The 12,896-nt window shown below is 38.5% G+C and overlaps 3 protein-coding genes across 5 annotated transcripts; 2 read left to right on the top strand and 1 right to left on the bottom strand.

The window, feature by feature from the left end:
• The first annotated feature begins 418 nt into the window (after window positions 1-418).
• Window positions 419-4,969, top strand: eif4e1c (eukaryotic translation initiation factor 4E family member 1c). The gene is made up of 7 exons (XM_085921821.1): window positions 419-568; window positions 1,736-1,824; window positions 2,551-2,646; window positions 2,977-3,040; window positions 3,141-3,254; window positions 3,389-3,528; window positions 4,019-4,969. The coding sequence occupies exons 1-7, from the start codon at window positions 551-553 to the stop codon at window positions 4,131-4,133; spliced, it is 636 nt and encodes a 211-aa protein (XP_085777947.1). The 5' UTR covers window positions 419-550; the 3' UTR covers window positions 4,134-4,969.
• LOC147049963 (transmembrane protein 150A) lies at window positions 4,637-10,377 on the bottom strand. Of its 2 annotated transcripts, none has more exons than XM_085921818.1 (8): window positions 10,221-10,377; window positions 9,352-9,418; window positions 8,543-8,590; window positions 8,402-8,464; window positions 8,263-8,330; window positions 7,892-8,022; window positions 6,936-7,113; window positions 4,637-6,325 (listed from the first exon to the last, which is right to left on the bottom strand). In XM_085921818.1, exons 2-8 carry the CDS (start codon window positions 9,414-9,416, stop codon window positions 6,138-6,140), a joined length of 741 nt encoding a protein of 246 aa, XP_085777944.1. In that variant the 5' UTR covers window positions 9,417-9,418; window positions 10,221-10,377; the 3' UTR covers window positions 4,637-6,137. The 2 variants fall into 2 exon arrangements, with proteins under 2 accessions (XP_085777944.1, XP_085777943.1); XM_085921817.1 differs by lacking the exon at window positions 10,221-10,377 and adding an exon at window positions 9,491-9,750.
• LOC147049962 (NFU1 iron-sulfur cluster scaffold homolog, mitochondrial) lies at window positions 9,368-12,677 on the top strand. Of its 2 annotated transcripts, none has more exons than XM_085921820.1 (8): window positions 9,368-9,444; window positions 10,917-10,993; window positions 11,084-11,219; window positions 11,334-11,400; window positions 11,497-11,608; window positions 11,683-11,746; window positions 11,883-12,057; window positions 12,140-12,677. In XM_085921820.1, exons 1-8 carry the CDS (start codon window positions 9,440-9,442, stop codon window positions 12,206-12,208), a joined length of 705 nt encoding a protein of 234 aa, XP_085777946.1. In that variant the 5' UTR covers window positions 9,368-9,439; the 3' UTR covers window positions 12,209-12,677. The 2 variants fall into 2 exon arrangements, with proteins under 2 accessions (XP_085777946.1, XP_085777945.1); XM_085921819.1 differs by lacking the exon at window positions 9,368-9,444 and adding an exon at window positions 10,442-10,558.
• The last annotated feature ends 219 nt before the right edge of the window (window positions 12,678-12,896 follow it).

The following is a 12,896-nucleotide window of genomic DNA, read 5'->3' as shown; positions in this document are numbered from 1 at the left end:
CACTTAATTTGATGCAGTGTGACTGCAGAACCAACGATGTGATTTACTTTCCCTTTCAAAGAGATCATTTATTGCCATATAAAGCTAAATCATAGAAAAAAATGCATATTTAAAATAATTTTAACTACATTGATTGACATTCATGATTCTAATACAACCAAGAATAGAAATATAATTTCTATTTTTTTTAATCAAAAACATAGTATTGACACCAGGTTTTGTATTGAGTTTTATGATTTATGTTTTAAAAAAATAAGTGTGACGAGGTCGTCATCATACGCTTGTATCGGCTTCCGTAGGCGAGTGGCAACTATATAATGATGTTGAGTATTTTTTTTTTTTATATTGACCGTATATCTACCCATAACTATTTAGTATGCGTGAATATTTACATACAACAAGAGTTTTCATGGTAAATAAAGCAAGTGAGGATTTCATTTTATTTTACTTCTGCTGACTCAAACAATGTTTGGGCAGTACCGGCTTCCGTCGGCGAGTGAATATCGTGTGACGCAGCGGCCTTAACAGGCAGATCGTTTCTACTTTCAAGATGGCGACATCGGAACCGGTAAGTAGAGCAAGACCTAACTGAGAAAATCCACTGGTTTATCCCGCAAAGAGGGTGCAGCCTCTCTGTGTTTGACCAATATGTATTTTTGGAGCTCATTATTGGATCAGCATCGAATATTTAAAAAAAATGTCCTTGTACTTTTGTTCTCAAGGGCTGTCTCTAGGCGTGGGTAGCTTGTTAGCAACACTTAGCATCCGGCCGGTGGCTCACTTTGTCGGCTGGGAAGGAGGTTGGGCTGCCTGTGTGTCGCACCATTCAAACTCAATTCACGGACTTGTTGGGATGAAGTTAAAGAACCTAAATGGCTTACTTGTTATGACTGATAATGGTTGTACGTTTTACGGCAATTTCAATAAGGTTGCAATGAACGTCGTCTTGAATCGCTAATGAAATGGTGACACGTGTGGATTTGTAAGCTTGAAGCTAGGCTAACGTAATGCTAGCACGTCAAATAATTCCATCATGAACAACAAATACTGCAGCAACGTTTCCAGTGGTGCTTTTCGCAACGTACCACGCTTGTGTTGTGGTGCTTTTGAATCCACTAGAAGTTAATTCTGACAGCTCTCCGGTGGAGTTTTTTTTAAATCGGTTACTCACATTTCATCAGTTTCGATTCCGCTCAATTCTGGCACCAGGAATGCTAGTTTATCCAACCCCCAACATATCTTTATAAAAAAGAAAAGAAAAACAAAGCCTTTAATTATTCATTGAGCCCTTAGTGACCACGACGGTTTGCACACATAAGATGCCCCCTCTCAAAACGTCAATTTCAATCCTACGTGTTCATTGATACATCAAAACCTGTATTTAATCAGATTATAATAAAAAAAACAATTGAGACAGATGTCTGTTTTGCAAAGGTTCTGGTAAAGAAAGCGGACCACGATTGACATAGCGCTAACAATAAAATGTATGCATCAAAGAAACAATACAATGTATACATCAAAGAACCATGTGGTGCCCAAGACTAGATTTGATGCCAGTGGTTGCCATTTTTATACTTTGCTACAAGTTTTGATTTTAAATCTGTCGTCTTTCTCGTCTTCTTTTATCAAAAACGATCAAAAGGCGATTTCTCTATTAAGCCACTGAGTACTGATGATTACACTCACTATTTAGTTCAACCTCACCAATGTCCTTTTCTATTTGGTCTCATTACAGAAAGCACCCAAAACTGAAGAGCCGCAACCTGCAGCCGACAGCCAAGTGGCAGACCAGGAACAGTACATCAAACACCCCTTGCAAAACAAGTGAGAATGAAAACAGCTTGGGCTTGTGAAAAGAACTTCATTTCTGGGCTTGTGGGGAACTAAAAGACCCATTTGGCTATTAACAGTGTGATCCTCTTTGTCTTTATTCTTTTTTTTGTTAACTTCATGGTTCTGGTTTCATAATATAGCACTTTGTAACTGTATAGTTTATATAAGTATAAAGTGATTGGATTCATGCGTGGTGGGTTGTTGTTTGTGAATAGTTCTTTTGCCAAGTGGCTTCTGGACCATTACGCGTTTTGCTGGTGTTGTCACGGTGGACAATGAGCATGTGAACGCCCAGTAAACAAACAGACAGACGTATACCCTCTCCGTTTTTTTACGGCTTGGCTGTAGCAGGATGGGAGAAATGTAGCGAGGGGAGTCACAGAGTTCAGCTGATGGCCCCACTTTGCCCCCGCTAGCCCCGCCCACTCTCCAAACAAATGAAAGAATCACCTCAGTGGCTGTAAACAAAGGCTGCACTTGTGCTGCCCCTTTCCCTCTTCCCCGGCATTCATACGCAGTCTGGCCGTATTGTCGTCTTGCTCTCCATCCCGTTCATTACCGGCGGAGCTTGGGAACAACGCCGGCAAATGTCAACGATGGGCGAGTGACAAGCAAACGTGTCCGCCCCCCCATTAGTGACTTCATTAATTCATTCAAAAGTTATTTGCCGTGGCCGTGTGAAAGCTGACTGTTTGTTGTTGTTTCTTCTCGTCTCAGATGGGCCCTGTGGTATTTCAAAAATGACAAAAGCAAAAGCTGGACAGAGAACTTGCGTCTCATCTCCAAGTTTGACACAGTGGAAGACTTCTGGGCGTGAGTATTCTTTTCTTGTCCACTTAAATTTTTATCACTGCCCTCCCTGGAATTGAACGCTACGTTTTCCCAGACTAGAATGTGTGTTTATTTTCCCCCGTTTTTTTTTTTTTTGATTTTTTTTTTTTGATGGCTCAACAATTTTGGAACGTAATTTAGTTGTGATATGTATTTTTCAACTAGTTAATTTGCATTACAATAAATTATTAGAATTATTTGACATTGTTTTTGTCAGGCTTCTAGAAAAATGAAGGGGGAAAAAAAAGTCATCGCTTGGTCAATTTTAATTCTGAGGGGGTTCCATCAAAGGACTTTTCTTTCTTTTTTCAGATTATACAACCACATACAGCAACCCAGCAAGCTTGTCTTTGGCTGTGATTATTGCCTATTCAAGGTACCCCCCCCCCCCCCCCCCCCCCCAAATACCTCCAAACTCACAAATACGCTACCCGTGGCAGCCATGATGACACGCGTGCGCTTGTGTGACGTTCCAGGACGGCATCAAGCCCATGTGGGAGGACGACCGCAACAAACTGGGAGGACGGTGGCTCATGACCCTCAATAAAGTCCAGCGGCACAACGACCTCGATCGCTACTGGTTGGAGACGGTGAGAGTGCGCACAGAGCAATGTGGAAAGAGTGAAACGCTGCCACCATCTGGCGGCGCCAAGTGACATTTTCAAGTCTAGTTGCCGATGTTGGCGTAGCGTGCGTTTCTGACAGCGTGCGTGTGTTTTCACAGCTTCTCTCTTTGGTGGGCGAGTCGTTCGACGAGGCCAGCGATGACGTGTGCGGAGCCGTGGTCAACGTCAGACACAAAGCGGACAAAATAGCAATCTGGACCAGCAACTGTCAAAACAGGGACGCCATCATGACGATAGGGTGAGTGAGTGAGCGAGCGAGCGAGCTCGTCGCTTTGCCTCGTTTACACTCGCACGTGCATCTCGGTCGAGGTTATGACAAAGGTTGGGAAATTCTTCATTGATTCTAGAAAACGTGCTGCTCAAACAAAGAGTTTTCCGCACTTTTTGTTGGAATTTTAAAACGTCGACTAAATTGTTTAAGATAAAAAGAAAAAAAAAATCTTTAACCAGAGGTGGGCATTCAGTCAGTACTGAGTGGGGAAGGTGAAAAATAACAAAGCCGAGACTAGTCAAGCACGACGAAAACTTAAGTGTTGGCGTTTGTATTTTTTGACATTCCACTAGAGGGCGCCAAAGTAGTATTTTAACTCCCTCCAAAACTGAAATTCACTTCTTTTTTTTTTTTTACTACGAATGTACCATGTGAAATTTTGTATGCTAGTAGCTGCATTTTAGTAACTCAGTAATTGCAGATGCTGTCTCCTTATTTGTCTGTCTGTCTTTGTCAGGCAAACTTACAAGGAACTTCTGAGCATCCCCAGCAAAGCAATGCTGGGCTACCAGTCACACGACGACACGTCCAGCAAGAGCGGCTCCACCACCAAGAACATGTACTCTGTTTGAAAGGGTCCTCACTGTCGCCACAACAAACTGGCTGCGTTTAGATTTTAACAATTGCTAGCCCAAATCATCATTAACGTTATGAGTTGGAGTCAACTACTTTATTTTCCCCGTTCAGAGAGAAAACAAAATGCACCACTGCTTCATTTCAACGTTTTCTGGTTTACAGCCAGGCAAAAATAATGTACATTTTTGTTATTGGGGGGGGGGCACTACTTGGAATAGTTTGAAGGGAAGTATTAATTCAATTTCTTCTCTCAAGCGTTATACGAGTCGCTAACACACCATCTTGAAGAATCTACAATATGGTCAAAGTTTATTAAAAAAAAAGAAAAGAAAAAAAAAAAAGGAAAGCGTGGCCAATGCTCCCCAGTGGTTTGGATTTGTGGAAGGCCACTTATGTTTTCAGCTATGCTGGAATTGTGGATTATTGCTTGTATTTGTTCTTTGTTTCCGCTCCTTTTGCCCTCTTTACATTTATTTATAATGTATGCCTTGCAGTAGAGTTTGAATGACTTTTTTTTTTTTTTTTTAAAGATTTTTTTTAGGGTGAAAATGCGGACTACTGCATTCTTAGATAACATTTTTTACAGTGTATCATACAGTAAAGATGCTGACCCAACTTTTTTTTTTTTTTGCGTGTGCTTTTCACTGTTCTCTTGCTAACAAATTGTAGATAATGACACACTCGCAATTGATGCAACTATAAAAGAGGATAATCATTGTGTAATGATTTTTTTTTTTTTTTTTCCCCTTTGCATATTGTATCTTTACCTGTTCCCCCCAGGGTGTATATTACCTTCTTTCAAGTAAAGGTTAATTGCTTTGCATTTGAATCACATGTTGTCCTGTGTAATCTTTGCAGTACAAGCTAACCTCCAAAGTGATTTCACATTCCTTTTGTTTTGACATTGGTTTATTGAGTCTGAGCTGTCTTGAAAATGACTTTCACCCATCTACTTCTCCGTTGCTCAGGTAACCTTAAACACTTCCGTGCAAACCATTTTTTTTTTTTCCTTGGTCTTCAGTCGCAGTTCTCTAAATGGAGTGTTTTCATACAGGTGAAAGATCCAGAGCCACTTTCAAGTGAGAAGACTACTCAGTCTGAAATGCCATCATTGTCATAGAACGAGGTAAACCAGTTTGGATGTCAAAACCAAAAAGCAGGCAGAGTGAAGGTGACATCCAAATTAGTCTCTGCCTCTGAGCAACAGTCCTGGTCTTTTACAGCGGTGCCTTGAGATATGAAATGAATTCATTCGGAAACTATGTAACTCAAAACACATTTTTCAGCGTCAATGCTAGTTGAAATGAATGGAAATAGATTAATTAAGCCACAGCCTTCCAAAAATGTCAAACATGTAATGTGTGATAAATAGCGACCTGTAATGTTTTACAATGTAAAACATTCAATAGAAAAAAAACAAAAAAAGTTTTACTTCAACTCAAAGACATTGTGCTACTCCATCTTGTGGAGACATGATGGAGACTAGAGGTGGCACTTGTGTTAGAAGTTTTTGCTCACAAGATAAGGCACATTGGAATTTTTGCTTGCATGTCAAATTTTAAAATCGCCCAATCGACGACGTTAATCTCGAAAAAAAGGCGTCGTTGGTCACTCCCAAGGCACCGCTGCACACGTCATAAGGGTTGAGTACAAAAGGTATTCGGTTTTAGCACGACAGTCATTGGCCACTCCTTGATGAGTGAGTTACATAGGTGATGACATCCACTAAGAATTGTATTTGTAACATTCTAGCAATCTGACTCAACAGGATTTGTTTGTTTTTTTTCCAGCAGTCTGAGTCAACCAAATTTTTCAACCGGAGTTTCCTCTGTAGGCAGCCAAGTCATGAAAGGCATAAATGTAAAATGAGACATCTTCACAGTATAAGATCCGACATTGATAAATCTGAACATCTATAGTCAGTTAATTCTTAAGTCTTCAAATATTTATCGTCCCGGTAACCTGTTCTCCGGCTGTACCCGGGTAGCCTTAAGTGTATATCAGGCCATTATAAAGGGCCTCTCCTCCTCGCGTTTGCTGTAGAGATTAGACAGCATGTAGGAGGAGAAGAAACTGAATTCCACCATGAAGCTGAGCTCAAAAAGCTCCAAGTTGGCACTGACAATCCACTCGAAAACAGCAGACAGGTGTACGTAGTGGTAGTCGTGATGGGAAAAGCAAAAAGCATCTGGGGAGGGGTCGGGGGTTAAGGGTTTGCAAGATTTAGGCTCGGAATTTCAAGGGAAAACACAATATTGGCAAATGTAAAAAAAAGATATTGGAAATTTGGTTTCTTTGTATTTTAAAAAGAGAACTTCACAATTTAACAAGAATGTCAAATGTTATGTTATAGTAAAAAGTCATATTTTCTTCATTCAACAAAAATCCTACAAAATATAAACTGTATATTTTCACTTCTCACGGTCACATTGGCTTTGTCAAACAATCGTGTAGCATTTTAAAGAGAGCATAGCCAAACGGTTGCAGCCAGGCCCACTTTGTCAATAGGATGAAGCTATCTCAGATCTGAGTTGGTCAGTCCTCACACATCCTGTTCCAACACTACTAAATGACTTCTCAACTTCTTGCTCCAACTACTAAAAATGTTCATCTCTCCAAGTACAAACTTCATAAAAATATATCAGCGTAATAGGAGAGGCCCTAAAAAGTATATTTCACATTCAAATTTTCATAATTTGATCATCCAATTCAGTGATTCTTTTTCATACCACTAGAGGGAGCCCTTGCACTACACATTAAAAAAAAAAATCACGACAAACTATTTAAAAAAAGGATACAGCAAATAGTGAGGATGGTCTGTTGCAGCGTGGACACGACACGTAGCGGGTAGAGGACGTTCTCGTATCCGGTCAGCAGGCATCTGTTGGTCAGTGCGGTGAGTAGGAACATGTAGCAGCAGATGCACAAGAAGCTTAGTCCAGCCCCTGCATGGTGCAGTAGCGTCAGGTACCCAGGCTGAAGGAGGAAGGCGGGTAGAAAAAAAACAATGTGTTAGTTCATGAAAGCAGTAAATTGCTGAAAAAGTATTTTCCGGACTATAAGGCGCACCTTCAATGAATGGCCCATTTTACAACTTTGTCCTTAAGGCGCACCATGAATGCATCATGTCAGATTTTTAATCCAAATCAAATCATTCTCCATTTTATCATTTTTATTTCAACTTCAGATGCAAAAAAATGACTTTATATTCACAAAATAATGATTTCTGATTCATGATTCATAGTCTTCAGCGGTCCACTTATGATTGATTTCATGACACAATGCTTCGGGCCAGTTTAAATTGAGGAATTTGGTCTATATAAGGCGCACCGGACTATAAGGCGCACTATTGGCTTTTGAGAAAATTTTGGGTTTTTAGGTGCGCCTTATAGTCCGGAAAATACGGTAATTAGTTTTACTATTATATTCTGATAAATCTGGGTATCATATAACAGTATACTTTACTAAACACGGTATGAATAACCAATATGTTCACAAGCACATTATTTTGGCCATGTGTCATCATAGTCATAAAAAAAAATATGATGACAGTAATATGCATCAGTAAGCCACATTGCCAACACCCTTCTAACTGGGAAATGTTTTTATAAATAGTATTAATGTTTGTACGGTGCTGTATTTCCTGATTGTCCGCTTGGATTTATTTTTGCAGCACAAAACAAGCTTGGGTACATAGTTCAGGAATAGCGCATTGGGAATTTCTAGCTAGCTAACGCTCTATTCAAAAACTTACATTGCAGTTCCCGGCGGCAAATGATCCCATGGAGGCCACCACGCCAAAGGCCAGCGCAAACCTGCTCATGGTGGCATGGCTAGCATTTCTTTCCATGATGTGGGCATGGTGGAATAGGCTGAAGAGGAAAACTACAAAAGCACATGGTCATCTCAACAAACGTGTATTTAAGGTTAATGTTTGAAAAATCCACACACGACACCTCATGATGACATCTCCAACTGATTCCTGATGTTATCTGGTACAGTATATTATTTGTTTTAATCTGTTTTTAAGTCTTGAATTTAAGTCTATTTATCATTATGGGGTGTTGAATGTTTGTATAACATAAAACGTGAATTCTTTTTTCCAGGATTGCATCAATAACTCACAGAGAAAGGAGCCAGCGTTGATGACCGCTGTGAAAAGTGAATTCTCCGGAGCGTAGGTCCCACTTGTGCTGCACATTTTATTTTTGGGGTTAATACAAATTCATATTCAGTTCTGTTATAATAACACAGTTTGAATCACCTTATGGTGGGAACCCTACAGCAGTTGGTGGTGTGATTGGCTGTGCAGAAATTCTCCCCCCACCTGAGAGATAACATTCCAATAAATTATTTTTGTAATTAATTGCCTCACTCCTGTTGGCAACAATGAGGTCATACGTACCAGTCAGTGAGCGAGCACACATGTTGATTAGAATAGGCTAAGCCATATCTGAAAAGTAGAGGACATAGCAGATCAAATTAAATAACCTGTAAAAAAAAAAGTTCAACAAGATTGCAATAGAAAATATAGATACAATTTTAAAAAAAAGGTTGAATTTCATTGAATGAAAAAGGTATTAAGTAAACAAAATACATCAAAGACTATGAAATAAATTAAAAGAATTAGGCAAGTATAAAAGAAAAATACAATACATATACATTATTAAATATCAGATACAATTAAAAAAAAAAAAGGTTGGATTTATGGTCATAAGTGATTGTTGAATTTCATTGACTGAAAAAGGTATTAAGTAAACAAAATACATCAAATAATATGAAATAAATAAAAAGAATTAGGCAAGTGTAACAGAAAAATACAATACATATACATTACATTCATAAAAATTTAATACCAATAAAATTAGAGATAGCTGATACCACTTTTTTTCAGACCGATACCAGTACCCCCCCCCCCTGTAAAAATGGCCATAATAGGCATCTCGAAATAAGTTTGGTATCAGTACCCACCCATCACTAAACAAAAAACACTGAAATGACTGATTTATCCAGATTAATAAATAACACCAAATTAAAAAAAAAAACAGGCAAAAATACAATCTATAAATTTTGTAAAAAAAAAAAAAAGTTTTTGTGCTTAGAAAATTATTTTAAGTACAAAAAAGAGCATTTACTATAGCGTGACTGTCCATATTTGCATCCCAATTTGAAAGAAGAAATATTAGAAAACAAACATTTCAAGCGGATACTTACACAGCCCACGTTCCGACGAAGGAAGTCAGTGAGAGAGCTAAAGGAAAGAAAATCCAGAGGCACATGTCTTGGAAAGAGAAGAAGAAAAATGAAGTGAATATCTTCTGTGTTCCTACTGCTTGCTTTTATTTCTACCTACATGCTTTCTTTTTTATCAAGGCTGAGATGTTACTGTGCGTTCTCTTAGGCTCGCTTTCACTATGAGTTTGTCTCCTCCCTATCTGCTTGCCGCAACTCGTCGAGTGACAGAACAAACGTGATGTAGGACCTGGGATTCCTGTTTGTTCTTGAAGAATGACACATTGATACTTTGTGGTTACGATGCTCATTTTTTATTGATGATTAATTCTTTTGCGCTGCAAAGTGACATTTATTCAGTTTGTGCTACTGAAAAGAAGCGACTAGATGTTTCTTGTTTTGTTGAAAATGATTTCATCCAAAAGTCTTTTTGCCTACTACGTTGATTTTTTTTAATTTTTTTTTTAATGTTAACTTTTGGCAGAGTTGTTTCATTAACTATGAAACATCATCACAGTTAACTTACCCTATTTTACTATGTGGAGCAGTTCTGGTGATCTTTATTTGTGGAGCAATTTTGTAATTTTTTAAAAAAGGCCATTTTTTTGGGCAGTTTAATCCTAGGGACCTGAAGCAAGGAATTTATGAAACGGGGTTTGTTAAACAATAAATATATGACGTTATTTCGAATGAACATTTGTTTTCCTTGAAACAATTTCTTTTGTAACTCAGTAGAACGGCAAACTATTTTCTTGTCCAGACCTCAATTCAATCAAAACGTAGGACTGTATTGTGCAAAAAAATAACATTTCTGATATGATAAATACTTAATATTACATAAATATACTTACAAGCATATAGGCCTCTCCTAAAACACAGATAAATAATATAAATAGAAATATTATCCAACCATCCATTATCCGAACCGTGTTAACCTTTTTAAAAATATATATGTACACTATTTTAATAGATAAATACAGACGCTCGATAAACTCTTTCAACGGAGTCATTTGTTTTCACAATGAATCTTGAAACTTATGACATATTTTAATAAATGCACGAATACTAGGTCATTGAGATCACAGGTGACGTCACCATCCTCGTCTTTCAAAACAATTAAGATGGCGGCGCACGCGAGATGGGCATTGTATCCATTGCTACGCACGGCGAGAAATACCCCTTTTATTCGGTTTGAACTTTGTACCATCACATTGTACTATTTTATGAGCATTTTATGAACCTGGTCTGATAAATGTGTCAACTTAAACGTGTCAGTAACCAGTAGAGCTAACTCATTAGCGAGCTGCAAGTGAATAGCATTTGTGATTGAAGCGTCTTTTCGGTTTTACTTTGTGTCGATAATGATCCCTAATGATAATTCGTCTCTTTTTAGAGTTTATTGCTATTATTATTATTGCTTTAATTGCATTTTCGCCGATCGAGATTAAATACATACGAAAGCTAACTGCTAGCAATGCATAGCAAAACAAACAAGACCGTTTAATCGTATTTCTTAGTATGAATGAGTATTGGTCATTTTCTTGAAGGTTTCCAGAAAGGACTAGAAATCCATACCACACCCACTTTCGCAGGACAACACCTTCTGAAATCACACACATCCAAAGTGAGAATTTATAGTTTGAATCTCTTGACTACTGGTGAATATTTTCCTCACTTTAAGATTAACTTTTGCTTTTTTTTTTTCTTCCCCCAGGACGACAGGTTTCCATCCAGACTCAAGACACCCCAAACCCGAGAAGCATGAAGTTTCTTCCAGATAAGCCAGTTTTAGGAAGCGGGACACTGGATTTTCCCTCTCAGAGCTCAACGCAGTGTTCATCTTTAGCCAGGTTTGGATTTATGTATCTTTTTCCAGCTTTATCTTGCTGTCTTGTACTAACAACAATGGAATTGATCGTGTTTGATTGAGCAAACAATAACAACGGCATCCATGTCGTTTACAGAGAGCTCTTTGAAATTGAAGGAGTGAAAAGTGTGTTCTTTGGGCCAGACTTCATCACCGTCACTAAAGTAGGCATTATTAGATTATTGATTGTATTTAATTAATCAATTTTGGTGTGGGCTAATGTATTGACATCATCAATAACCCTCCCCTGTTCTCAACAGGTAGACGAGGACTTGGAATGGACAGACATCAAGCGCAATGCTCTGGAGGCCATGGCCAAATTCTTTGAGAGTGGCGACCCTATCACGACGGGAGACGTCCATCCAGAAAGTAGTAAGTATGGGAGAAGTGATTAGCTAAGGAGCTTGCTATGGAGCTGATTTATATGTGGACTTTGCTACCCGTAGGTGTCTCTGAAGATGATGATGAGGTGGTGTTGATGATTAAGGAGCTTCTTGACACCAGAATCAGGTAATGAGGAAATTATATTGATGATAAATGCTGGTGCACTGAAACATATAACTAATAATAACTAATTTTAACACTCATACAAGGCTAACTTTTAACAGGACTTAATATTTCTCCATTTCTTTTCTCATCCACGCAGACCGACAGTGCAGGAGGACGGCGGTGACGTGATCTTCAAGGGCTTTGTGGATGGCACGGTGCATTTGAAGCTAGTGGGTTCCTGCACGGGGTGCCCCAGCTCCACAGTGACCCTCAAGAACGGCATTCAGAACATGATGCAGTTCTACATTCCCGAAGTAAAGGCAGTAGAGCAGGTGACGATCGGTTCAAGCTGTTTCACGTTGGGTTATAACATGCTATTTCTTCATTATATGCTGATCTTTTATTCCAATGCAGGTGGAAGATGAAGTGGACGAAATCAACGCAAAGGTCTTCTCAAACCTGGAACGCAAATTACAAGAGTAGACATAAAGTTGATTGACAAATTAATTGATCATCTCTGCATCCCCCAAAAAAAGTAGGGGAGAAACTACGTTGCTGTGCCTGCTAGTTAAAGTAATCGTTTTCACTTTCACAGAAATGTCAAGCTGAAGAAGCTAACGTGCTGTGAAAACACTTATTTTCCTGCATATTGCATCCACACAAAATGGTACATTTTGTGAAGTTGTGTCTGTGGTGGCTGCAAATGTTTGTATTTATTTTCTCTGTATGAAATACTGTATTTTTGAAAGGTTTTTCACATTAGTGTAATTCAGAAAGATGGTGTGATTTCCTGCTTTATATATGAAACAGATTATCTATTTGGAAATGATTATTAAAGAAGTGGAAGGAGGAGTGTTCAAACTAAAAAGAACACATTTAACTGTATTGTAATATGTCGTGTCCACTGCATCACAATAAAGTTCACAAATACTGGACACTGACTCAAATTATATTATCCATTGTCGACTCACAAATTATATCCATTGTCAACACACAACACACAGGCTCTACTGCCCTCAAGTGGCCAAGATGGGCAGCAACAGAAGGACTTTTTCCTCATCTAAAGTGTGCCGTCAAGTGTTTTTATTTCTTATTAATTGTGTAATTTGTCCATGTTTTTTTTAAAGTACAACATTATAGTGCTAATCTAATTTAAAAAAAAAAAAAAAAA

Source organism: Syngnathus leptorhynchus, chromosome 10, assembly GCF_054491065.1.
Source record: "Syngnathus leptorhynchus isolate UIUO chromosome 10, UIUO_Slep, whole genome shotgun sequence".
NCBI classification, from domain to species: domain Eukaryota; kingdom Metazoa; phylum Chordata; class Actinopteri; order Syngnathiformes; family Syngnathidae; genus Syngnathus; species Syngnathus leptorhynchus.
Note: the sequence above shows the minus strand (reverse complement) of the source record. Positions and strands in the feature narration are given on the sequence as shown.

What these genes read in the sequence shown, in the direction of transcription:
- eif4e1c (XM_085921821.1), top strand. An exon ending in ACAGTGGAAGACTTCTGGGC is followed by an intron (nt 2,647 to 2,976) that starts GTGAGTATTCTT and finishes TTCTTTTTTCAG; the next exon opens with ATTATACAACCACATACAGC. An exon ending in GACGCCATCATGACGATAGG is followed by an intron (nt 3,529 to 4,018) that starts GTGAGTGAGTGA and finishes TGTCTTTGTCAG; the next exon opens with GCAAACTTACAAGGAACTTC.
- LOC147049963 (XM_085921817.1), bottom strand. Translation starts at nt 9,680, where the DNA reads ATGAGCATCGTAACCACAAAGTATCAATGTGTCATTCTTCAAGAACAA. An exon ending in CTTGATAAAAAAGAAAGCAT is followed by an intron (nt 9,419 to 9,490) that starts GTAGGTAGAAAT and finishes TCTCTTTCCAAG; the next exon opens with ACATGTGCCTCTGGATTTTC. An exon ending in GTGTGCTCGCTCACTGACTG is followed by an intron (nt 8,465 to 8,542) that starts GTACGTATGACC and finishes GTTATCTCTCAG; the next exon opens with GTGGGGGGAGAATTTCTGCA.
- LOC147049962 (XM_085921819.1), top strand. Translation starts at nt 10,491, where the DNA reads ATGGCGGCGCACGCGAGATGGGCATTGTATCCATTGCTACGCACGGCG. An exon ending in ACTTCATCACCGTCACTAAA is followed by an intron (nt 11,401 to 11,496) that starts GTAGGCATTATT and finishes TGTTCTCAACAG; the next exon opens with GTAGACGAGGACTTGGAATG. An exon ending in CTTCTTGACACCAGAATCAG is followed by an intron (nt 11,747 to 11,882) that starts GTAATGAGGAAA and finishes TCATCCACGCAG; the next exon opens with ACCGACAGTGCAGGAGGACG.